General features: G+C 33.2%; 1 protein-coding gene across 6 annotated transcripts in view; it reads right to left on the reverse strand.

Moving 5' to 3' along the window:
- Positions 1 to 927: 927 nt before the first annotated feature.
- LOC106624081 (uncharacterized) overlaps positions 928 to 27496 on the reverse strand; it is a 220501-nt gene continuing 193932 nt past the window's right edge. For 4 of the 6 annotated variants that reach the window (XM_070105490.1, XM_070105487.1, XM_070105488.1 and 1 more), the window contains 2 exons: positions 22186 to 22961; positions 928 to 4827 (listed from right to left, as the gene is read on the reverse strand). In XM_070105490.1, coding sequence (XP_069961591.1) covers positions 4818 to 4827; positions 22186 to 22961 — 786 coding nt within the window. In that variant the 3' untranslated portion in view covers positions 928 to 4817. The remainder of the gene's footprint in view (positions 4828 to 22185; positions 22962 to 27496) is intronic. The other 2 variants (XR_011394799.1, XM_070105489.1) reach the window with 2 other exon arrangements.

A 27496-nucleotide genomic window follows, 5' to 3' on the forward strand; every position in this document is an offset into this window, starting at 1 on the left:
AAAAGTTTTCCATGCAAGCACTTATTTCCGATCGTATAGTTTGTATGGCAGCTATATGGTAAAGTGGTCAGATATCGGCTATTCCTACAAATAAGCACCTTCTTGGGGAGAAAAGAACGTGTGCAAAATTTCAGGGCGATAGACTAGTTCGCGAAAGACGGACAGACGGACATGACAAAATCGATCATGCTGTACATATTATGTTATGGGTTATGTACATATTTTATAGGGTCTATTACGTTTCCTTCTGGATGTTCGTTCAGGGTATTCAAATAAGTCAAGGACATAATCGGTCGGAGATTGGTTTCTGGGGTTTATGGTTTTCCATGACAAAAAACCGGTAGCTGCTCCGGCGCCACGGTCAAATTGGTAAAATTAGCTTACGATATTCTGCCCCATCTACGTATTTCACAGACTTAGCTCCATACTATTTCTTTTTGTTTTTATACTGGAAAAAGTCGTAGTCCGGGTAGAAATTTCAAGAGGCTAATGTTGTCGTGGAGGCATACCTTTCATAACTTCAGAGCATATAAGTAAACTTATTTCAGTTGGAAAAAGTTATAGCACTGCTGGATCAAGTATATCGATCGATGCAATGTGTTCAAGGCGCTTTGTATATATAAGATATCGAACGTTAATTCTTTTTCTGGCTTCAGAAATTACTGAATATAAGAGTCTAGGTGTGATCATCATCTTAGCCATCAGCCATAGAAACTTACCTGACCTAAACGACTAACCTTTACTGTACTAGAAAGCAGAATCATTTAACATTGAACTTCTTTGATCGGATGTTAAGTGAAAAGGCGAGTTGGGCGTTAAATCGTTTTATGGCCAATTACTTAATATTACTTTCAGTAATATAAAAAAATCATTTTCATATTAACTTTGAGCGATTTTCTTTTAAAAGTAGAAAAACTAAACCCAATATTATTTGTATAAAAGACGTTTATTCAAACTCGTTTATCGTGTTCAAGTAAAAGTTACATTCATAAAACACTAAACAGTAAAAAATACATACTTGGTATTATATTGTTGACTTAAACATAGTTACATATGCATTCACATATATAAATATAGCACACACATGTACATATATATGCCCACTAATTTATATTCACTTACACATATACGAGTACAATTTTTAGTAACTGCTTACAACTAATTATCAAAGTGTTTAAGTATGCATTCCTTAGTATAAGTTGAGTATATAATTAGCGTGTGTCGTTTCAATACATAAACTAAATTCACCATATCATTTTCTATGCATGGGTGTGGGCTTAATGGCCTTCTACTATATGTGAGTTTTAAAATTGATCAGTGTGAATGGCGCATTATGTTGACGCAAGTACGCGCTTAGTATAGTTTCATTCGCTCGTGTACACATAAATTTAAAATTTTAATTGCTCGATTTTCGGTTTTCTACATTTATTTTTACTAACACTATGACATATTGTGACATTTAGTAGAGTTTAATTGAATAATTGCTCAATTATTTAGATTTTTTTTATGTGTAATTAGTAAGTAGTGAGAGTACACACCGTTTGATTAATAAATTAGTTGCTTATTATTTTGATTAGTTTTTCAATTACTTATGTAATTAATTATGACAAATTCATTATTTACGACTTAACATAAGAGATTAAAATATGCTTACGAGTTTGATTTATCGATTTTTATGCTAAAACATAAGTTTAGACAATTTGATTACTGTTGTAGTTTAATTAAAAAATAATCATTATTATTCATTAGCATTACATATATACTTGATTTGCTTATATAAAAGTTTTGATGGCAGTGCTACATGGTATTGGTAAGTTTCTTTTAAGTCTAAATATACACATATCCTTGCAACATTTAATTGAAATTTTTTCCTTAAATACTTTTTCAATAGTATTGATTTTTCTTTTGATTATTTTATGCATTCTTTTTCACATTTAATCCTTTTGAAGTAACAAAACAACGCTCATATTTATTAGATTTGTCGCTAAAATGAATATAGGAAGCTTGTTTCTCAAATGCAATAGCGATTTATTTTGCTTGTAAATGTCAGAAGCAACAATTTGTAGTCGAGTGTGGTTGGCAGTTATTATATATTATATTACTTTTGAGAACAATTATTTGCACAGAGACTTATTTTAGATACTTTTTACATATAGCAATTAGTGTCTTATGCATACAGGGTTGTTTGTGTTTTTCCGTTTCTTTAGCTTATTATGAAATGCTTAGTTGTAGCTGCGCAGTTGGAAGATGGGTGGTAAAAAGTACGCAACTAGTCAGTAACTGCTCCACAAGTAGTTGGCTTTGGAAAAATTTTTACGTTTGCTTTGTTTTTCCTGGCCTGCAACTGGCCTAATTATAACTAGTTCCATTTGAAAAGTTTTTCGCTTTTGCTTTTATTTTCTTGTAATAGCACTGTTTTTAATTTTATTTTCGTGTATTGTTAAGAGCGCAGCAGTAGACCATAAGTAGTTTCGCTTTAACTAGTTCACTTTAGAAAAATTAAAAATAAATAAAAGCTCTGTTTTTTTTTGATTTTCGTATAATATGCAGAAGACCTTTGGCGCAATTTGAATATCTGCGTTTTTCTCTTTCCTTATTTGTACATAGAAGAACTGTGTTTTTAGTGAAGACGATAAGCACATTAGGTAAATAAATTTAATAAGATAATGAGCTTAGGTCAATAAAAAAGAAAATACTGGAATGGGTCTGATCGCGTATTCTGGAACGAACTTTTGCTTTTGGTTTGAAGTTTTTAAAAATTTTCATTTTTAAGAATCATTTAAATGGAATTTATTGTTGCGAATGTGGCTGCGATGAAGTGTTTTAAATATTGCTTAAAAAAAAAAAAGATTACAACTGTATATTCCCGTTATATATCCTTGCATTTATTTAAGGATCGGCTGTAGTAACTTCGAAAATTTACAATTTACAAATTCCCAAAAAATATATTTTTATGCGATTATAGGAAACAACTAATACCAATTCGAAACATTTCAGGATCCCGAACATACAAACCCCAGTTCCACGTAATTTATTGAAGACAAGTTTTCCTATTGTAAGAACTCTTTATTGTGTACGATGTCAGCAACAAAATAATACTTCTCTAAATAACAGTTCATGGATCCGTAAAAACAATTCGGGTTCCCAAACATATGATATACAAATCTCGAAAATTTATTGAAGACTCAAAAATTTTTATTTTCGTTCTTTTTCAGTGCCAAGTTTGTAATTCTGTAAATATTTTTATACTCTGAAGCTTTATCCTTTACTTGTGCAAGATCTCATAATAAAAATATCTGCTTAACAGCACTTAATTCTTTTACGATTGAAACATAAAAGTCCACTCTACAATTGCGTATAAAGCAGCTGCTAAGTCGAAGAGATAGAAGCGTGCTATAAATGTTTAATCGCCTCACATCAGCAATTGCATTAAAATCAATTTCCTTTGTATTTAATGGAGGTCGTTGTCACGCCCTGACGCGCAGCGACATTAAATTGGGTATTAGTTCTCTTGAAATGGCAGCATATTTAACGAGGGGCCTCCTTGGGCATCAGCTGTTAAAAGTAATGCTAAAGTAAGTTAATATATAAATATTTGCTGAGAAATATGAAACTTTTTCTATGTGCAATGCTTATTTGTTGAGAGTTTCGTTTAAATATTTTGATTTGTTAAATTTTCGGCAACTATGTGCTACTTGTAAAAAGGTTTATGAATAAACTGGATTTAAACAGCTCTGAATACTCCGCTTTAGTAAAGTTCTCTTCAAATATTTCAGTTTTTTCTCAACAAAATGAAAACAAATTTTATACTATTTCTGCATTTATGCAACAAGATACAACTATACAACATTTATTTTGCTGTTGCTTCGCTTTGCTGCCAATTTACTTGACGAAATATAAGTAGCTTTGCAACTTTTCAAATAGTGTGCCTGAAACTATGCTACACTACACAAACACTGAACGCATGCCAATGATGTGTGCGTACTTACTGTAAGCTTGTATCGCTTACAGCTTGCTAACAATGTTGTTGTGTTATTGTTGTTCTTTTTATTATTTTTGTTTATATTGTTGTTGCGGCTGCTTGCAACATTTTATTTCAAATCGTTTATTCTTATTGTGTGTTTTATTTTGGAAAATATTCTAGCACTTATTTTACCAGTTACCGGTTCTCTGTTGCACGTTCCACACACACACACACATACACATATACATATTTACATATATATTTTTACCACAACCGCAACCATGTGGGTGCCGCAACGAAACTATTCAACTGCACTGGCTGCAAATACACGCTTTTTGCTAACTTTTTCCCTTCAGCTGCTGCCGCTGCACTCATGTTCTGCCTTTTGCTTCATGCTTGTTGCTGGGCTAGTTAATATTTTAGTAGAAACTGTGTAGAGCAGTGCTTGTTGCATGCAACTGTTGCCACTGTGGATGTTCTCGTTGCTGTTGCGGCCGCTAAGCGCGCTTGTATTTTTGCTACACGCGTCACTATTGTTCTTGTTGCATATTTTTTTGTTGTTCTTGATGCTGCAGCTGCTGTTGTTGTAGCCAGTGTTTGCAAAATGCGCTTGGCGGCGGCGCCAGCAGCTGTATTTGTTGCTCGCTCATTTCGTGATATTCTTGCCATTGTTGTTGTTGTGGAAAATCCTCACTTAGCTGCCGCTGCTGTTGTTCGACGAGCGCTAGTGCTCCCTCTATTGTAGTTAGTTTGCCAGCGCGTGTTGTTGGCGTTGTTGTTTGCTGCTTTACATACGGCTATTGACGTCTATTGAATTTGGCTAATTCTCATAATTCCGTGCTCATTTCGCCGACTATTGCGCCCTGGAAAGCGAGTAGTGGAAAAACTCCAAGATTATTATTGGCAGTAAGAAATTTGTTGTAGTTTGTAGAAAAAAGCAATGAGTGATTTGTGTTTTTAAAAAGCATGCTCTCAGTGTTTGATTTCTACTTGGTGAGTAATATGTAGTTTTTTTTAATGTTTTTAGCATGAAAAGTTAATTTTTGGCAATTATGTTTGCTTCTTTGTTTCTAAGATTTGATTATGTGATTTTGTGCGCCATGGCACACGAGTAATGTGAGATTAGGTGAATTTGTTGTTTAAAAATGTCTTTAAATTGTGTTAAATTTAAAAAAATATCTACTGATATGTGTTCTTAATGATAGTTTTTGGTATAAACATTATTTTCTTTTCAATGAAATATGCTCTCAAGATCATAGAACAATGACAGCCTTACTACTAAGATGCGGGTGTTTCTACAATACTATGAAGGTGTGACTGTGCGTATGAGTAATGCAAATGTAGTACTGGTGCTTCTGGTTTGTGATGTCATAAATATTAATAATACCCCGCTTTTATACATATGAATGCATTTAATTAATTATATTATTAGTTTTATTTGTAATCTAAATAAATTTGAAATAAATTCTATACATACAGTGGTTATGTATCAAATAAGGAATTTATGTATGTATGTACATATGTATATATCGTAAAGAATAAGCATTGTTTTATGTATTAGATAAGCATAAGGAATTCATGAAACATTGATTATACTTCAATAATTAACAACATTTTGAAGGTTAGCATTTAGTGTATGGTAATATATTTAAAATATTTTTATGTAATTTACACCTTTAGAATCTAAATATATTTCAGCAGCAATATGTTTACATATTTTCATAGGACATTCCTTTAAAAAAAACATACCAAATTTATAAATCGATAGCTTACATATTTTTCGAGTTACAACAATTTAAGGAGTAAACGCTCATTTCAATCAGCTTAGTCAGTTTATCTTTACTTCTTTACTAATCACTATACAATTTTTTCTGCAGGTTCTGTTCATAGTTCTCCAAACAATAAGTTACTGCAGCAGTGGAGGCCGCGTTGTTTTGGCCCCATCGGTGATTGCATGAAACTCGAATATTATTTATTTTTTTCTTTAAAGGCTTTACTGTGTATTCTTAAAATATGTATTAGTTGATAAATCACCGTTTTTGGGTCAAAATGGCTTATGCAGAAAATTGTATGCTATTTATGATTCGAACAAAATGTCAGCCAAATGGTCGCTACGGATCTGTTTGCATATCTCCATCCATTTACGCCAATTTTCGATGACCCGGTGCAGCCTTTCAGCTTTTTTAGCCTTCAGGCTCCTCGAGCGTTGCTGGTTGATTAGCGTAAACATTTGATTTAACACACCACCAAAGAAAATGTTTGTCTGAGCAATTTCTTGAAATCTACGCGTCGTCTAACTTTCCACGCAATGTGTTCTTGCTTAGATATGAAACATAAGGCGGCGCATTGTTTCAATTTTATCAAATTGCCTCCTGCTTAATTTAAAAAAAAAAAATAATAAGGCCCAATGATGCCGCCATACCACAGTCTGCGGAATCGCTAGCACCAGTAAATGACAGTGCTAGATCAGACGCAACAAAAGCAACGGTCAAGTTACAAAGATCGGGTGAGGTGTAAGCCTCTTTTGGTAAAAGACCTCGAATGGGAGCTGCGTCAACCGTTAGCGGAATCGCTTAACTCATGCGCAACGCTGATTACGCTAAATGCTGAGTCCGTTAGTCGTCTTAGCGAAATCAAGAGAGACATAAGCTATAGGCTCGAGAATGTGGTCTTTAGGATCCATCTAACGGAAAACAAAGCTGATTTGAAGTAAAGTTTTTATAACAAACACTATAATAGCTTGATAGAGTTATGGAAATTTTATTAAATTTCAATCAAATAAAAACATTATATAATATAATAGAATGAGAGATTAAAAATGTAGTCGAAGTAGAATGTTTTTTCTTCTATGCTCTTTTTTAAGCTTTTATATGAAATGTAATGAAGTATGCAACTTTTGCAAATATTGCTTGCATAACTTTACTACAGTTTTGGAGAATCAAAAATTTCATAAATTTACAAAAAAAAATGTAATACTCCGCCGTAGGCCACGCTGCGCACCACCCCCCGTTGAGATTTTCGGCAATACGCAAGTAAATTAAGAAAATAAAAACAATAACAATAAATCGTGCATATTTACGCAGACTACCAAAGCTGCCACGTAAACAGCCAACAGGACAGACACATAGTCGGCAGTGCGATTGAATATAACTCGGTTATACATTTATTTTGATTTTTTCCCTACAAATATTTGCAGAAATATTTTTTATAGATTTTTTTACAACTGATTGGTTTGTTTTTCTTCTTTTTAACTGTTGCTTATTGAGCTTTCACCGAAATTTTATTAAGTGCGAGCAAATATAATAAATAATAAATATTTTGCACAAAGTCTGAAATGGAAAAAAACAATCACAACAAAAGCAAAAAATGGCATTAAAACGCGACTGGTGGCCGTTGAACAATAAAAAGTAGACAAACACATCATAGGGGGCAACAACAAGCTGCGAGTTTTATGGAAAAATTTAAAAAAAGGCACATAACTAAAGAAAATAGTAGACAGTGGGAGTTTTATTTGTACTAAAAACAACTACCAAGCATTATGAAAAGGCTGCGGGCAAAAAGGCAAACGCAAATGCAAACTTTCGCGTAGCGCCATGCACAAACACACGCACTTTTACATTTATAAACACGCATATATTCGTTTGAGTTGTTGGATCAGGAAGTGGGCAACTGTCAGCGCGTGAGCACAAAATTGCCGAGTTAACATTTCGAAAATCGAAAGTCTCTGCAAGCTGGTAGTCAGCGTTACCAAGCTATGTCGGGGGCGCAAGAAAATTTATGGACGCCACTAATGTAATTACTTAATTTAATAAATAAGCAGCTAAGGATGTACGATTGTTTATATAGCGAAACGAGCGAGTGGATGCGTGTTAAACATAATGTGCTCATCTACAAGCTGGGCCAAATAAAGGCGCAAAAAATAGACCGTAGATTGGAACCAAAAAACAAGTATAGAGAGAGGACAAAAGTAGCGAACTGTCTCCACACTTTTCATATCCCTTTAATGCTGATTTAGACATGTACATACATATATGCAATCGTATAACATGGGTGTGCTTTGTTCCCGCTTAGCTGAGTTGAAGCCAGTTGGCCTCTTATACTCTCTATGGTAGTTGTATCCCAACTTTTGTGCTTCCTTTGTTGCTATTTACCATACGCTTTTGTCTCGTTGGCTGTCAGAACCTTCGGATTTATTAGGAAACTTAAACCGTTATCTTGGAAAATTTACGGAAATATTTATAAATCAGCAATGTTAAGGGCAACACTAGCAAACATAATTAAGACTGGTTAGAAAAGGGATATATTTGTGTAAAAAAACTTATGCAAACACAAATGTATGTATTTGTATCCGATATAGCCGGTAATTCAAGTTTAAAATATTCTAAAAGTTTCGTTTTTGTACAAAAAAGTATAAAAATTCGTGCTTACACTTGAAAATTTAAGTAACCTCTGAATAATTCTCATCTCGATGGAATAAAATGGCATGAAAAATCATGAATGAAATCTGTTTTCAAATGTGTTATATAAACGTTTTGAAGTGGTTATGAGAAGTATGGATTTTCGAGATGTACCCAAAACGTATTGAGCGAATTTGTGGCCGTATATCGGCAATAATACGGCGAATGTTGTCTTCCAAATGGTTAAGCGTTTGGGGCTTATGCGCATAGACCAATGACTTTACATAACCCCACAGAAAGCAGTAACGGTGTTTCGACCTACACTTGAGGATTAGCTTCACTCCAAATGCGGCAGTTTTGTTTGTTGACGTAGCCATTCAACCAGAAGTGCGCTTCATCGCTAAATTCATGATGAATTGCCAAACCAAACTGAGAATAAATCACTTGACAGCTGTTAAATCGGTCGCCATCTTGAACAGCAATGCCAAGTTAAAGTTCTATACCTTTACAAAATATATACCTGATACAAAACAGTGGCTTGATATGTGTAATGGATAATCAGCCTCAGCATATTCAAGTCTTCAGTCTGATAAATAGGATTTGCACGCGGGTTGTGTAGCCTCCAAGGCAAAGTTCTGGCTTAAGACATGTAGAAAGCCATTATATTAGCATTATCGAACTATACTTACTTTTGATAGTATCGATTTTAACATATGAGTTTTATTTAGAATGGTTCGATATTATTCTCATAGTAAAAAAACAAGTACATTTTTCATGGCAAGTTCAATTATACTCTTGAAAAGACTGACTTTTATCTGGATCATATTGTGGCATTTTAAGCGGAAGAGACACAAAATCGTCTATCAGTGATTGCCGAAAAAACGACGAAGAAGAAAAACTGTAGGACTTTTGATCCGTTTTTGCTAGGGTCAATAGTTGAGTAGAAAGGTCGAAAATTTATTTGGGTAATAGAAGGTATTTACTTTTTCGAAAATGCAATCGCAACTAAGGAAGAACAACCGAGTTCCTTTGAGAACCGAGTCAACCTCGAAGGGAGTTAATTCGGCAGCATTTCCCGAAATTATTTCTATTATGGTTTACAGCTCTCCGCAAATAAACATAATGTATATCGGAAACCAGCGCGCAATCTTACATAAATATAAAATTGGGTGATATTCAGTTTAGGTGGCTGATTCCCGTTCAGAAGATCATATTATTCTTTATAAATCGATAAAATATACTGAGCCTATTAAAAAAGCTTAGCGGGCTAAAATAGTTGCGCTCTGGCCGAAAAAGAAAGAGATTTGAGAATTTATAGTTTTTCCGCATATGTATTAATCGGTAAGGGATCAAAAATTCCTACATCGCTGGGCATATGAAGTATCTACCTAAAATTTTTGCAATTCTTTTTCTCATCAAGAATCTGCTTGTTTGTTGGAACCGCCGGTATTGGATTTCTTTAGCATATAGCTGCCATACAATCTGAGCAATCGAAGTAAAGTGCTTTAATTGAAAACTTTTTCATTTGGCGAGGTATCTTCAAGAAGTTTGGCAGAGAATGAGGCATCGTTACAGTCTTGGAAGAAATTGTTCAGATCGGACTTCTATAGCATATATCTACTGATGTATAATCTATATTGACCGATTAAACTCAAACCCTTGTACGAAAAGTTCTTTTATTTGTCAAGGTATCTTCATAAAACTTCGCATCGAATATTAGGCAAGACATTGATCCAATTTACATACATATTGCAGACCGATCAAAATCAGAATTTATACATTTTTTTATGCTATATATTTTATATATAGTCTTTACATCATTTTATGCTATAAAAAATACACATGTGGAGGTTATTATAGCTTCGGTGTTGCCGAAGTTAACGTGTGATCTTGTTTTTAGATGAGAAATTATCTTTTTAAATAAAAAAAAATGCAATTTTAAAGTTTTACATCTTTATGGAATAAAACTATATGCAAGAAGCAGTCCATAACATAGTTTTTGACTCGAATTTGTGTACTTTGTACTTTGAAACCTGATCGTTTTAGTGTATAGCAGTGTACACTTCCGCAAACAGTTCACGTACAAACACCTGGTAACTGGGCACTTGTATTTAGCGCGCCACTAAAATGTTGATCCACTCCCGTTTCCTACAAAGTTTAAAGTCTGTGCCAGACACTATAAAGTGACTGAGTAAAGAATACTAGTCGAAGTAGAATGTTGCGTCGAATACAACTTCGAAGTTATCTCTATTTAGAGCGGCTCGCTTTGGCAATGCCGCTTTTGTGCCCTTCCGCTTTCATTATTCGCATTCCACTGGCGCACCCATTCAACGCACTCTCTTTCTGAATTGTGTCAGCTATTTCTAGAGCAGCTTTGTGCAATCTCCTTTTTTCGCTGCTCAATTGAATTGCATTTTCAATACTTTTTCACCTTTTTAATTTCAAAGTTTCCGCTTACTTTACGCGTTGAACTTCTGAGTCACACTCGCGCTATCTCTGTTCTTGCTTTTTTTTCTTCTGCGTTGCGTTGCATTGAATAGCAAGCGCAATCATCGCGTTCTGTTTTCGTATTTTTTTCCATCCCTTTTTCATTCAATGCATTTATTGTTGTTGCTTTTCGGCTGTAGCCTGCCGTGAGAATTGCGGTCAACGGAAGATTTTTTTTTGGAAGGCATGACCTATTTTAGAAGGAAATGCAGGTGCAACTGTTTTGTTAGTTTCTTTTTCATAATTTTTTTTTTTGCATTTTACCGTTACTTATTGTTCAATCAAGTCATATTTTGATTTTTGCTCATTAGGATTCTATCTACTTTCACTATTTTTCCAATCCTGCCATTCTGCTTATTATTAAGCTGCTATTGTAACTAAGCCCCGTTAGTTCGGCGCCACTCTCAGCTATTTATTATTGCTATATTTTATGAACACATTTCTCATCTTTAATATATACATATGTATATTTGAGCTTCGGCCTCTGAGTTGCACTGGTGGTCTGGCGTTATGTGTTTTTGTTGTCGGCGGCTCTATTTTCTGTTGCCTGTTTAGTCAGTTTATTCATAATACATATTTTTATGTATTTCTGGGTATGTATGCAGACACTTTTGTTGTTTTTGTTTTTTTGTTGTTGCTTTGTGTGTGTACTTTTTTTGTGCTATAGCGTTGCTATTATTTCATGGTTGTTGCCTAAAGGCGCTGTTGTCATTGTTTAGTTTTTTGTAGGTCATTATTTAGAACACATATACATTTATATATTTTTTTATAGTCTGCTTGCTTACGCCGCCTTGTGACGCCTGCTACACTCCAATATTGGCGAAAAGGAAAATAGGCTAAGCCTATATTAGTGGCACTGCTAAAAGGGTTGTTTTTTGGGATTAAATTTATTTGTAAAAAATTAACCTATTCTATCTCTTTTGCTTCTTATATAAGTTCTTTGGCCTGATATATTTTATACAAATATATTATTTACCACTTCCAGCTACCATTTTTAAAAAGTTATTTGCACATGATTTGGGAGTAAAGTACTAATCAAAATTTCGGTCAAAACTAAATATCTTTATATTGAGTGACAGTGAGTTAAACTAGGAAAATTAGTTGATGAGATGATTCTCGAAGCTTATTTCTCATTGCACTACTTCTCGGGAGCTTTGAGCGTTGATTAGTGGTGCTTCGAAAACTTTGCCACTTCGGCTATAAATATATTGAACAAAATTTCCGAAAATTGTACAATAGGGTGGAGCGAAAAAAAATTTTTTTTTTGGCTTTGACTGGGGGTAAGATCTGTATTTTTAAAAAAAGAAAATTTTGGCGCACTCAGTTTTAAAGTAAATTTTCGAGTTAAGTTTTTTTTTCGCACCACCCTATTGTACAATATTTCATACAAATTTTTTCAGTAACAGTAAGAAAAGTAGCTCTGGTTGGCAGAAATTATACACCATTTCACTTTATAAAAATATATTGCACAATTTTTCATCCAAATATATTGCGCAATATTTAATAAAAATTTATTTGATGAATAGAAGATTTCGTAAACATATATTGCACAATATATCATTAAAATATATTGCGCAATGTTTTCTTAAAATATTGATTAAAGGAAAAATCATAGGACAAAGAAAATTGGCAAAGTTGTATTGCTAGCATTTATTTAAGTTAGCACAGTTAAAATAACTAGCAAAATATATTCAAACAACAAATTTGTCACAACTAGGATAATATACAGACAATAATGTTGCAACTATAATCCGAAAATAAATTCAGCAATATTCTGCAAATAAACAATGACAGCATCGCTCAAATATTGCAGCAAAAACAACATATTTCGTCGGCACCAAACAAAAGCGGAAACTATGCAGCCGCAATGTAAACCGTTTCTCGATCAAACTGAGGTTCGCTCGAAATTATTGCTTACGTTATCATTATTGAATATACATAAATAAGTACTAACAAGTAAAAACTCGTTCATACGTAAGATCATAGTGAATAAGCGAATTTGTATGAAAAGAAATTCGTTCAATAAATTTTTAGAGTTCAATTTTGTAATCCGGTCTCTTCGGATTGCTTGCAATGTGTGAAAAGCATTAAATTGTATGTACTTACCATACATACATTCATACAAGTAAGTATATTATTTAAAATGAAGAATTGCTTACTCGCTAAGTTTATAACTGACGATTTGAAGCTGATCAATTGGGCTTAATACTTGAACTTTCATACCGAAATTAAGGTTACGATTCTTAATTTTTTTTTTTAACTTGTTTTCAACTGTGAGTGAAAAGTTGGGCGAGAGCCTTTGTTATGTCAAAAATATACTCGAAAGTTTATATTTATTTTAAACTGGTCGTCGGCCGCTTATAAATAAATACTTTTATAGGTCATTTCAGATTTGTCCTTGGTCAAAATTTGAGCTTAGGAATTTTTAGGTGATAGCTAGAATAGCTCAGTGCAGTTATGGCCAGCATCTGTTGTCAGCATTATTTGGTCTATTGTTTTCCATGCTTATTTAACCTTGAACAGTTTCACTTGCAACTTTCCTTAAATAGCTTGGAGGTATTCCAACAAGAAATTTATGACTTAGTAAAAGGCCTTTGTACAATATCACTTCTCATTGCACACACCCTTTTTTTTCATACTCATCCATATGTATACGCTGGTATATGTCATTATGGATAACAGTGGCATTTACTCACATGTTTCGCATATGCATTTCATCTAGCTTTTACATTTCATCACCCACTCATTTAAAAATATGGAAATTTAAATGACCAAAATGTCAGAGCCGAAAATCAACCTTTTTGCATTGCTATGTGTGTGTGTGTTTGTGAAAAAGGGTTGTCCACTTTATTCGTCGCTTTTATTTTTATTGCTTTATCATAAACACACTCATAATTGCATATGTGTGGCGATAAGTTTCCAATGATATGAATTGTGTTTGTTTACTGCCATTCGTGCATACAGTGCGTATGAGTGACCTTAAATGGATTTAAAAATGAGGCGAGTGAGCAAGCGACACTCATACGCCCTGGCAGACTGCCTTTTTATCTTACAATGTTGATCGCACACATCCGATAAAATATTTATGTATATTTATTTGCTGCAATAACAGTATATATTTTGTAATTTCAGTGCGGTGAGCTGTGTTTTATCGCCGTCATTTGGAATGCCAATCGTTTGTCAAAAGCGGTCGGTAAAATACCATATTTGTGTTTTGAATTTTCAATGTTAGAATTAAATGACAGAGAATTTATGAATAAACAGGAACACGTAAACATGCAGTGTAAAATATCATGGCTGATCAAATGAACCGCAGTAATGTTCCACTGGAGAGTGTTTGCTTTTGGACACGGTGCGCACGTTAGAGGTATTTAGTATAAAAGCGGTTAACATCTACCAAAATTCACAAATATTTGTTTGAATATTTTATTTTAGAAACTATCTTGAGGCCAATGAGGTATGCTAATTGGACTCTAAAACGAAGGTATATGTGTATATTTTGAGAACAAATACTTGGACGTTGTTAACATTGAATATAAATTTGGGTGATTGGAAAACTAAATTGCGTTCAATATAAATTTGTTGACGTATTATTACAGCATATCGTATACTCTTTTGATAATGTTAATACTGGAAAACTAAAAATTGTTGAAAATGAATTTATTCACAGATTTCTTCTAGTTTGCTCTTAATTCTCTAAAAGTTTAATTCTAAAAGTAAATTTCATATTTTTTAATTTATCTGTCTTCGATTTGCCTTACTTTTGCTCTATAACCACAACAGAAACTTGTAAAAGCAACAACAATGTTAGTGAGTTAAATTCAATACAAGAAATTTGGCGGCTGCCTAAAGTGACAACAACAATTTTTTATTTGTTTTTAAACCTTAGGACTCAAAACGAATTATTATTACTCAAAGAGAACATAAGGCATGAACAAAAGACGTATTGGAAAGTATAAGCTCAATCAAAGACCAGTATTTATCAAAGGTATGGTGAATTCAGTCGAGGTCGTACATCACTCCAAGACGTATTTTGTGAAGGTCATCCAAAATTAGTTGTTCTTCCGGAAACTATTGATGCTGTGCACAAACTACTATTGAAGGATTGTCATGTGATCTATGTCGAGATTAAGACAACTATAGGCATTAGTGGGACCAGCCTACATTAAATATTGTATGAACTTTTGTAAAAAAATTAGTTCCTTTAGGATCTCCCATAATTTGTCAATCGCTCAAAAAAGGCTCGTGTAGATTGGTGGAGAGATATGTCAAAAAAATATTATAATGGTACTTCGAAACGCGTGACATGAAAATTGATGAATCGAGGATTTACGAGCCAAAGCCAGCAAAAGTGGTTCGTGTACGAAACTTCCAAGCAAATACCTGTTTTCTCGGATGATATCGCAAGTAAGCTGTCTCACTTTTAAGTCAGTATTCGTGCAAAGTTTTATCCCCATACATTCATTGGTGCCTAATTATACTGGAAATTGAAAGCTGATGAAATTTAAAATCGTACCGATATCACCTATTTTAACACTGCGGCATAAGAATGTCGAAATAGTGCCACCTACCGAATTTAGTTAAAATCGGTCGAGCGGGTCCGGAGATATGTGTTTCCACTTAAATGCAGGCGGTGCCTACGTCGTCTTCTTTTGACCCCGGCTCCTATATAGTACTCTCGTACATGTAAAATTTCATGTCTCTGGAAATATTTACCATATTTATATATATATCGCGGTTTTAGTAGTTCTTAGCAGTACCGTTATATGGGAAGTACTGGGTGAATTTGTCCTTTTTTAAATTTTTAGTCCACAGGTGTCCCTTGCTACTGCGATCTCTTGTGACAAATTACAATTCGATATCTCAATTAAGGTTTTCGCATAATGGTGTTTTGGGGGCGTGGCAGTGATCCGATTATGCCCATCTATGAACTCGTTCTCACTTTTTGAGAAGGAACACGTATACAAAGTTTCATTGCGAAATCTCAATTTTTATTCAAGTGACAGCTTGCATAGACAGACGGACGGACGGACGGACAGAGAGTCACTCGGAATTCAACTTGTCTTGTCATCCAAATCATGTATACAAGTATATATAATAATTTATATATATATAACCTTTTTTTATAGATATTTCTTCTGTGCGTGTGTATGTTACTGAACTCCTCCTAGATAGTTGGCCCGATTTCGATGTAATTTTTTGTGTGAGTTCAAGGGGATTCGAGGATGGTTTATATTCAATTTGGTCCACTCGAAAATGTTTATTTAACTACTTTTTCATTTGGAAGTAGTTGCTAATTTTGGAATGTTTTACATTGGATTCGGTAGACTGGGGTACCATCGCAGATGTTAGAACGTTTTACATAGAATTCCGGCAGACTGCGCAGCTGCGCCTGGTAGATGGCGCTGAGATCAGATTCTAAGATAGCATAAGTATAGTTGAAACTATTAAGACTATAGACATGTGTATGGTGTATAATGTCTAAACATTCATACTGCTATGCTACTCTATACGGAAATAGTGAATATACAAAACTAAGAAATATGTAAATAAACAAATAATAAATTTGGTTATATTTCTTGCTTCCGCGAAGACGTGGCATTTTTTGTAGAAATCAAATACTATGAAAAATACACAAGTACCAATGAGGATTAGTCATAAAAAAATCATGGGCAACATTTTTGAAGCCACTATTTTGAGTGGAAAATTTCAATTTCTTTCAGATTCGCTGTTACCATTTAAACGCTTACAATTACCCATCTGCTTGACATTTGCGATGACTATTAATAATGCACAAGGTCAAGCAATGACAATTTGTGGATTAGATGTAGAAAATCCGTGCTTTTCTCACGGCCAATTATACTTTGCGTACTCAAGAGTAAGGAAACCATCGAATTTATTTGTTTATACCTCTCAAGGATTAACCAAAAATATTGTGTCTCCTATGGCATTACGATAACTTTAGTTTTTGTAGATAATTTACTCTAAGAATAAATACCCGTTATAATATAGATTCAATCTTTTCACAATCAATTAAAATGACTTCAAGTTTTCATTCAATACAGCTTCTACAATTAACACCTCTGAAAGCATTCTAATATACATATTGAAACGTTATCGGAAGGTCGGATTGTGATAAATATAAATGAATGACGTTAGATATTGTAATAAGTTTCTAATTAAAATTGTCATCAAAACGGTCTAATTGTTACTGCTAATTTCAAAAAGTTTACATTTAATACGTGGACAGGACAACGTTTAGTATATATATATCGACTAGTTTTAGATGATACAAACAACCGTTAGGGGAACAAAACTATTATACTCTATAGCAATATGTTGCAAAAGTATAAAAAGATGTTTCGATTGGCTTTATCCTCAGAAATAATGTATTAAAATTTTGAATTGATATCTCAAAAACGTTTTGAGTTACAGGCTTCTTAAATGTTCTCGCTCATTTCAATCAGCTCCATCAGTTGATCTTTAATCGCCTTTTTATCGAAACAGTAGTTTTCAGATTTGCTTCAGTGGTGATTCTACTCACTATCTGACTGTTCTGTATTAGTTTTTTTAAATAATAACCTACCAGTTTTTTGATCTGAATCCAAAATTGAATTTAGGCATACCAAAAACGATAAAAATTTTGATTAAAATTCAACCTTTTTTTTACTTTTTTACTTGTATTTTCGTTTGTAGGTCATTGCGTAGACAATATCTGCTAGTAGTGATTTTTAGATTTCCTCTAGGGAGAAGGCTGAAATCATTATAATTAAATGACTTCATATTAAGGCAGTGTTATCCGCAAAAATTTTCATCTGATTTTCAAATAAAAAATATTTTCTGTTTTCAAATAATTCACACCACCTTAAATATAACCTTTATGTCTATTTAAGGTTAAACAAATTATTTACTTCTTTCAGAATTAGCATGAAATCGCTGGCTATGACAATGGCTTGCCAAACCCTCGACCGAGTTCGACTTGACTCAACTTTTACTTTTAACTGACATTTTGCCGCGTAACTGAAGTCATTAATAAATTGAATTTGCATCGTTAATAACCGTGAAAACACACCAAGCCTACGCGCCACACCCCCTTCAAACTGTCGAACTGACAGCCAAGAAAATGCCGCGTCACTGGAAATAACTGCAAAAGTGAAAGAACATTCAATTGCCCTTCACAATGTGAAATGCCAAGTAAATTATTTACAATACGACTGTTCGCAACCAACCCCCTCTCTCACCCTCTCTGCCTTTGTGCCTTTGTACACTTGCCATTGTCTTTACGCCTTGCCAAAATCTTCGATTTTAAAATCAATTCTCTTGATGACTTTGTGCGGTGGAAAGTAAGATGGCGCTACAGCTCAGTTCACTCGAGTATATTCTCGCTGTGCGTTGAGACGCACAACCGCCTACAGAAAGCAAAAGTGGAGGATCTGCAAGCAGCAAACTGAGAGTGTGAGGTATACTCCCACCCGGAGGGCCGCTTAGTTGCCGTCGACATCTCCCACTAAGCGGCTGGCGCAAAAGTAAACGGAATTGAAAGTTGACTTGCCATTTGTTTTTGTTGCGTAGGCCATATTTGAATTTCGCGAATATTGTTTGTTCTCTTTATAAATGGGTGTGAGTGAGTGTGTGTGTTGGTGTTCGCTGGTGCTGGCGCTATAAATATTTGCGAGCTTTTTACTTTCTCATGCATAAAACAGACAATCAGGCGGCCCGGCTGGAGTTTTCTGCAGACTCGCGAAATCAGTTGCGCAAATAAAGTGCACACACACACATAAACAAATATTTATGTACGCATGTGGATTTGTATTATATCTGCATTAAAGAATCTGCTGAAGTCAGCTGACGGCGTGGAAATCAGCATTCCCCCATGGTATTATTGTCGTTTTCTTGTTGAAATTCTGTTGTTTGTTTGTGTTGTTGTTTTCTTATTTATTTTGTATCATTCCAAATGTTGGCTTTGCCGCTCGAGTCATGTTGTGTTTGCACGGCAGTTCGCTCGGTTTTCGTAAACTTTGCTATAACTTTTATCGTTGTTGTTTTTGTGGGCCGCCGCTTTTTTATGGCCGAAACTTTTTCAGCTTTCATGAATATTAATATTTTATGCATTATACAAACATTTGTCGCTGCTTTTTTGATCTGTTTTCACTTTTTGTGCGATTTTTTTTTGCTTTTTATTTCAATTCATTTGCCGTTTTTGGTTTACAAATTTTCGCATTTTTGCTTTCATGATTTTTGCATTTGTCATTAATTTTGCAAATTATTGTTTTGCTTTATGATTCTAAGCCACTTCATGCTGTTTAAATTTTAAAGTTTTTAACAACTTTGTTCGGCGCTTTGAAAATACTTTTAACACCATGAACAGAAATAACTTTTTTCCAGTGAAATAGCATCTTGCATTTTAATGATTGCTAAAAATAATATTGTTCGAAACATTATTCTAATGAGAGCTTAGAAATACTCTGGAAAGTTTCTTAACGAATACTACCAAAATAATCCTGCAGTAAATATCAAACTAGCTCGGAAATTGTTATATTATAAAATAGTTATTAAAATATCATCGTTTACGGCGTGTGTTAAAAAAATAACAGGAATTTTCGTTTTCGGAAAAAAAATTTATTCCTTCGTCTACAAAAATGTTGTCGCCTTCATTAATTAATGCCCATTCGGGATTATGCAGTTATGCTAGTGCTTCTTCCAATCGTCCAAACACTTCTCGAACTCGATTTGTAGGATATCATTAAGCACTTTCAGCGAATTTCATCTATCTTGTAAAGCGACGGCATTTTAAGTTTCTCTTAATTTTTGGAAATCGGAAATAGGAAAACCTCAGACTGTTACCCATTTTTGGGAAATCAATTTAGAAAGAGAACAAATTTTGTGTTAGTAAATTTTCTATAAAATATCTTTCTAAGGTATCTGGATAAAACTTGGAACACGTTATTCGAGGTTAGGTGGAAGCTGACCACTGCCGCGCTCACAATTTGCACTTGAATATTTTTAAAAGTGCGGTTGGTCCTCCTTTTAGGTAAAATCATATCTCACAAACATTTCATGCTATATCAACCAAATGTGCTCAGGCCAAATATTTTCGGCATCTCTTTCAACGGTGTTAAATTGGGTGGCTACAACGCCGAAAATATGATTATATAATAATTTTAAATTACTTCAGTATATAAATCGAAAGCATAGCTTTGGCATAGAATGCTGAAGTGTGCACAATGCATGCGGAAATGTTAGTACAATTTTGCCGATTTCTAGCTCGTGAACAATCAAGCGATAGTTTTGTATTCAACTTATTTGACCAAGACGTGCATATAAATTATTTCTCAAGAAATAGGTGAGTTTTAAAAGAGTTGTGAATATCGAATATTTTCCGAAATAAATTACATATATATATGTGTATATATTTAATATCGGGTTTTCCAATAGGGATGATATAATAGTCGTTTCGGCCATTTTTAATATGTCATGATCTATAATTCTTTTTTCATTATATTCAGTAATGCTTACAATTTCATCATGGAAAGACATGCGCAAGAACAACGTTTACAAATTATTCAATTTATTTATTAAAATAATCGTTCTCCAATTACAACTTTGTGTGCGCTTTTCGAGGCTCACTTTCATCTGAGTGGTGCGGTAAATAAACAAACCTCTCTTTAAGCTTTAAAAGTCAATATTGAACATGCTATTCATGACATATGATTTCATTTAGTGTAAAAAGTACTCCAAAAGTGGGTCGTGAGGGCTATTTGAATGATGTTATCCCCAGAACTTAATTGTATCAGTTGTACTTCACATTAAATAAAAAGCATTTGAATTTCCGTAACAATTATTGTTTTTTTTTTAATTCATATCACTCTTATTGTAAGGCGCTTACAGCTTCATTAAATGTTTTGCGGAACTTTTCATAATTAGAAGTGGGATTCCGTAAGTTAAAATACACCTCCGTAAATAATTGAAGAGTTTTGACATTGCTGAGATTATTTTAGATTTTGTCTTGATTTATGTGAAACACCAACAACTACAACGGTTCTATACTATCCATCTAACCTTTGACCTACAGCCTATTTGTAGTCCTATTAGTGGTAGTAAGGTAATTGGCAAAATGCGATCTCTTAATATTAGGTCAAACGATATTCTAAGATAATAACAACAGGTAAAAGTGTGTGAGACAGGCCTTTAAAAAATTTTCACAAAAAAATAATGTATATATGTATATTTTAGAGTAGTCACTTATTTTGTATTTGAAGCTTAGGTGTAAGAGCAGACATATTTTAGTAAACACAGGGCCCCAAAAATAGGAAATTTAAGAAAGATATGTAAGATATGTTTGAAAATGGCTGCCAATTATTTAGCTAAAATAAAAGTTGCAAAATTCGTAAATAAGAGATGGCGTATAATATAGTTTAGTGTTAGAAGCTTGAAGCTAGTTGCCAACTGTTGCAAAATTTCAAAAAAAAAAAAACCTTTCTGTTGAGATGATAAGAGTAATGTGTTTTTGATACATTTTTAAATACAAATAAAATAATAACTACACATTTTACTAACTTATATTATTATTATTAAAAATTGTATTCCTTCGATCAATAGATCGCAAATATCGATAAAAAATCTTCGAAGGTTGCGTAAAAATTTCAAGTCCATCGGTTAAGCCGTTTCGGAGAAATTTTGCTCACCGACTCTGAAAACAGCGTTTCGAGAAAAAACTAAGTTACACTAAGTTAATAAATTTTTAGAAATACGCTCCTAATTCCGAAACTATTTGTCGATCAACTTAAAATTTTCGGAGAATATTATCAAACAGATTTAAATTCGATATATAAGCACCAAATTCGATTTTTATAAAATTCACAAGTGGATGTAATCCCTTAGGTTAGGCGTCTTCTCGAGATATTCTTAATATATATGTATTTATAAACATTGTATATAGTTTTTTTAAATAGAAAAATGTATACCTAAATATATATTTGATATAAAGGGTGCTTCTGTATGTTGTAATAATGTATATCTTTAGAGTTACTATATGTATCAATTTATTAATAGTATATATATTTTACATGCAAATAGTTGTGGAGACTCTTCAAATTTCGTATACTTTAACTGCGGCTCAATAGAAAACATAACAGTGAAGGTTAATTTTATATAATAAAATAAAATTTTATATAATACTGAACCCTCTTTGTTTAGGATATTCACTGAAACATTTAATAAAACGTAAATAACCACATCGCAACCATTGGGACTTATATCGTATACCATATAATATAAAATAACTACTTTGATAAAAATTTAAAAATAATTTAAGTAATTTTTTTTCAAACAACTTACCGTCGACTACTTTGTATTATAGGTGAGAGTATTATCTCTAGACTGGAGGAAATACTTGGATTCATTTGGTTGTGAATTGTGCTCACATTCGCATTCGTATTGGAATTTGGCATAGAATTTTGGTTGCGATTTTGTGCTAACGAATTTAGATTCGAATTCGAATTGTGAACCAAATATTGATTTTGATTTTGATTTTGATTTTGACTCAGATTCTGATTAAGATTGTGGCTGTGATTCTGATTTTGATTCATTTGCGAAATGTTACATCGATTGCGATTAGGCGTTGCATTAACATTCGGGGCACTACAATTGGTTGGGGATGTGTTGTTGCTACTTGTGCAGGGATTGGTGTTGGCATTCACATTAATATTGGTATTATAAAACAAATTGCCGGCACAGCCATTGCTATTGGAATTGATATTGGTGTTGGCATTGCAATTATCGAGATTGTAATTGGCCGCTAGGGAATCGTCTGCGTTGTCGGTAGCCTCTATGGAGTCTGCTGCGTTGCAGCTGTAGTTGTTGTTGCCGCTGGCACTATCGGCGGGCGATATTGCCAGCCACTCATCATTTCGCGTAAGTTCAACGTTGTAAGCATCTTTCTTCTTCACTACTTCCTCGTCCTCAGCATAGAGCTCCTCCATGTTTTCCTCCTCGACTTCTTGCACGTCTTCGAGCTCATCTTCGTTGTGCTCGTCGATGCTGCCTTCGCTGCAGGTTGACGATTGTGTTGTGTTTGTTGGTGTTGCAGTGGATTGATTGCCACCACCGGTGGACTATATATTGTAGTTGGCGTTTTGGTTTTATTATAATTTTTTTATTTTTTGAAATTTTTATTGTTTTTGATTTTGGTTTTGTTGTGGTAAGTAAAACAAACACGAATGCGGTGAAAAGAAAACACAAGGGGAAAGGGTTTGTTGTTGAATCATTGACTTGCAAATAGGTACTGATATATTGTAGGCTGTTTACATTTTCCACACGAGAAGTTTACGAGCACTACACACAACTATGCATTGAGAGAACAGGCGAGGCGTACAACTGGATTAAAGGACAAACACATTCACATGCGACAAGATTAGATACGAGTATTATATAAGTATGCAATATATATTAAAAGTATATAAAATATTAATATAATTAAATATATTTAGATATATTGCAAATTATTGAATTTAGCTTAAACATAAAAATATTAGCAAGCACGGACATGCATTACCGAATGGTAAAAACTTGCAGTTATCTGGGGAAAGTAAAATTGTAGTATTAATATCATTCAATATACGAGTATATTTCTTATAAAAAAAATTACAATTATATTATATGTAACTGTGTGGTTAATTATTTAAATATCCATATATGGATATGTGATTTGAAATCCTGAGTTTATGGAACAAACTAAAATTTTGTGAGTAACACTGACTTCATATCCATAATACAGTGTAACCTTGATATAGCGAATCTAAAGGAACTAGAAAATCTTCGTTATATCGAGTTATTCGTAACAGTGAGGTTTGTTATGTATACTATTTGCAGGTAGCCCGCTTTCTTCAGCAAATCTTTTTTTTGATTTCAAAATTGTAGCTAATGTACTTGTTGGAATGTCAAACTCCCTGGCAATCGCTAATTTTTATACTAAATGATTTTCGTCTACCAATGTTTTTGACTACAGTCAAACAGCTGACGAGAAAGCAGTCATTTGTTACATGAAGGTTGTGGATAAAAAAATCGTTAAGTAAAGGTCAAAAATAGTTTCGATCTATATTTTGCTGAGTCTAAAAATTCGTTATAGTGAGGTTGAAAAAAAAATATTCGTAATACAAAGGTATATTTTACATGAGCTCTAATGGGCAGTGCTAGGGGATTTTGAAAAATTCCTTATATCAAAGAATTCGGTTTAGTGAGGTTCGTTATATCAAGGTTTCACTGTAAATACATTTTTAACTTTTTTTGTTTATACATAAAAACATATACCGTATATTTAAATTAAAAAAAATAATTATGTAAATATGCGTATTATTTATAAAAATTAAATTCCCAAGGGGGACAGCCGTCGAAACCTCCAAAATTTCTGTTCTGTGAAATAAATTTAGAGAGCACTTTGCTCACAACAGCAAATAAAATTGAATGCTTTTTAAAAAACAAACAATACTGAAGGGACACTCCCGGCTCTCTTGCTTACAGAAACACCTACAGTCTGACGTAGTTTGTTCGCTATAGATGATATTCGTCCATACTTTTTTATATTGAATTGAATGTCAAAGCTCAGTGGTTTTATTGTATCAATGAGTTGAGATGCTTGACTCCGTAGGACTAACTTTTAAGGAGGTTTATCAAGTGAAGACGTAGCTTTTATCGTTCTTGAAAATCAACCTCTTCTTATTGAGGTATTTTTCCTAATGATCCATCTAGGTTATCAGCAAAAGCTGTGAATTTAATGGAAGTATATTTAAATAAAAAAAAATTAAATTCGCTGATGAAGAGTCGAACATATGTTCCGAAATATATAGCTGATCATAGCTGAAGTAAATGCAAAATAGAATGCAGACTTACAGATGTGACATTACGTGCTTGTATCTCAACTATTATTAACTGTTCTTGATAGTAGAAGTTACGGTATAGTCGCTTTTAGCTTTACTTTTAAATAAATGCTATGTATAATGACGACACTGTAGGTTTGAGTAGAATTTGCTATCTATCGAAGAATATGTTTTTCAATATTTATTAAATAATGACTATCAGCTTAAAATTATTTGAAATATATTTTTACGAACACTTAGATAAATATATTTGAAAATAAAATTGTTTAAAATCTAAAAAATTAAATATTTTTTAATATAAAATAAGAAACTTACTTTATAAGTAAGAGCTTTTTGAGAGTTCAAATGCGATTAGATCTAGAAAAGATCTTTTGTTGTGGCCTACGCTGCTGATGTGGCGAGTTCGGTAAAAGGTAAATTCTCAAGTTCACTCGCTAACCTGGTACAAACAATATTAAACGATATAAATTAATGGAGCGAATCGGGCGGATTATACTTAAATGAAAGCAAAACAGAGTTAGTATTCTTTACCAGAAAACACAGAATTCCGATTTTTACGCCGCCAAATTAGGAGAGAAAGCAAGCTACTTGGGATTAATTTTAGACAAGTAGCTGTCATGGAAACTAAATTAATACACCAGAGAAGTGCAGTCATCTTAAATCAAGAAGGCAGTTGTTAGACCGATTTGGGACAATATATGGTATATTAGTCTAATAGCCAACAATCAAAAATAAATGCGCCGTGAGGCGTATGAAAAACATAAAAGGAGCAGTGAGTATATGTAGTGAAAATTTTGGGTGCTATGGTGTTTTGAATTATTCCAAATATTGTTTTTATTTCTGAATACTAAAAGAGTAGTTTTTAGTGTAAAATAAGAAATATGTCTACTAATTTTTCGCCCAAATTACTTTCATAAAAGTGACCTTTAATATGTTTTACCTGCAATTTTGCATAATTTGCATGCAAGCAGTAATTCAAAGCTTTTTCATGTAACGAATAATCCAGGTTAAATTTCGATATTGCAGAATAAATGCACAATCCGCGATCAAACTGCATTTATGCTAATTTAGTTACCATTTAAAGCTTTACTAAATTCAACATTATTTACCGTCACTAACATACACAATAAAAATACTGCTTTATATAATCCAGGAAAACTACAAAAGTCCCAAAAACGTTAAAAAACGCAGGTTTTCATTGCAATAGCTGCAAACTTGCGCATAAAAAGAGCTTTGCTTACCAAAAACTGCATTAAGCATCCATGTCAAATATTTAATTAATGAAACAAAGAAGTGTAATGTTTCATGTGAATGCATGCGAATTGACGGTATATGCACGTATGTATGTGTGTAACAGTGCGCAATGTACACCTGTGTAGTAGGTTGTCAACGACTAACCGTCTAGACCGAAAGTTACGCCTCTTCGGCTTTGTGGAATTCATGGGTTTGAAAATGTGATATACCATATGTATATGTACACAGATATATATACATATGTATGTGGTATACACATGTTTATACCTCTGTATGTATATAATATAACACATATGGACCTTAATTTGAAATTATGTTAGGTTGTTGTGAATACGAATGTATGTATGAGCTAATATATTAAAGAGTCCTCAGATAAATATATAAACTCTGCGCCACAACCAAAATATGTTGTCAAAAGTTTCATATTTAATTATTGTAGAAAATATTTACTTCATTGTGCTTTCGAGCGTATTAGTGCCCTTATCATATCTCTTTTAATATCACATTGCTAGATTTTGGACTCATAAACTTTTTAATGAATATTTAATTTATCTAAATATATAGTAAATACATTTTTTCTGGATTTAACTAAAATTAAAAAAAGTTCGGTATATAATTTGCTCCAGGGTACTTGAATAGTAAATTAAATAAATTTCTATTTTCTGTGCATTGTGCAAAAGCAACATATTATACTGGGATGGTCAGCTTTATTTTGGTTAAGGTTTCAAATAAAATAAAAATTACCATGAGAAATACATGTATGTAGGTCACTCGATGTGTCTTGCGATCGAATATAGATTTCTTGGACATTTTTTTAATAATTTTTTGACAACTTTCTTCTGTCAATGTTTAAAATACTGAGACAATTATTCTTTGTAAGACTAAATTAAATATTAATAATATTGCTCTCTGATAAATTTAAATTTGTATCATTCACAACAGTTGTACAGTACAAATACGAGAATTCTTGAGATATTATTTCCAACATTCTGTTTGATTGAATGATAATCGATCATAGGCACCACGGCTCTAATATTGATATTTTCATATACCGCAATATTTTAATTGTGTATTTTCATAGCCTGTGAGCGCTGGAAAAAGGCACCAAACGAACAAAGACTCTTAAGAAATCGTATAAAAAAGAAACATCACAGCGTTTGCTGTAGCAGACTAAAGTAGGAACTGCGCTAGCCAATGTACTGGTTGTACTTCCACATACAAATTTCGAAAAATCATTCAGATAAACTTCGAGATACAGTAACAATCATCATCACGCTTGTATCCAAAACAAAAATCCCAAAAAATTATATATTTTCCTAGAGGGTTTTAACGTGAATCTCTCGATTAAGGCGTTACATAATAAATTTTCATGATGTGTTTTTGCTGTGTCGAACATGTTATCTACAACCAAACTCACTATTTTATGTAACCGCATGTGTAGGAAATTTGTAAACATATGAAAAATGTTTCCTTTGTAACATGCAACACGACACGCGCTGCATACAACAGGTGCATGCGGT

Source organism: Bactrocera oleae, chromosome 2 (genome assembly GCF_042242935.1).
Source record: "Bactrocera oleae isolate idBacOlea1 chromosome 2, idBacOlea1, whole genome shotgun sequence".
Taxonomy (NCBI): domain Eukaryota; kingdom Metazoa; phylum Arthropoda; class Insecta; order Diptera; family Tephritidae; genus Bactrocera; species Bactrocera oleae.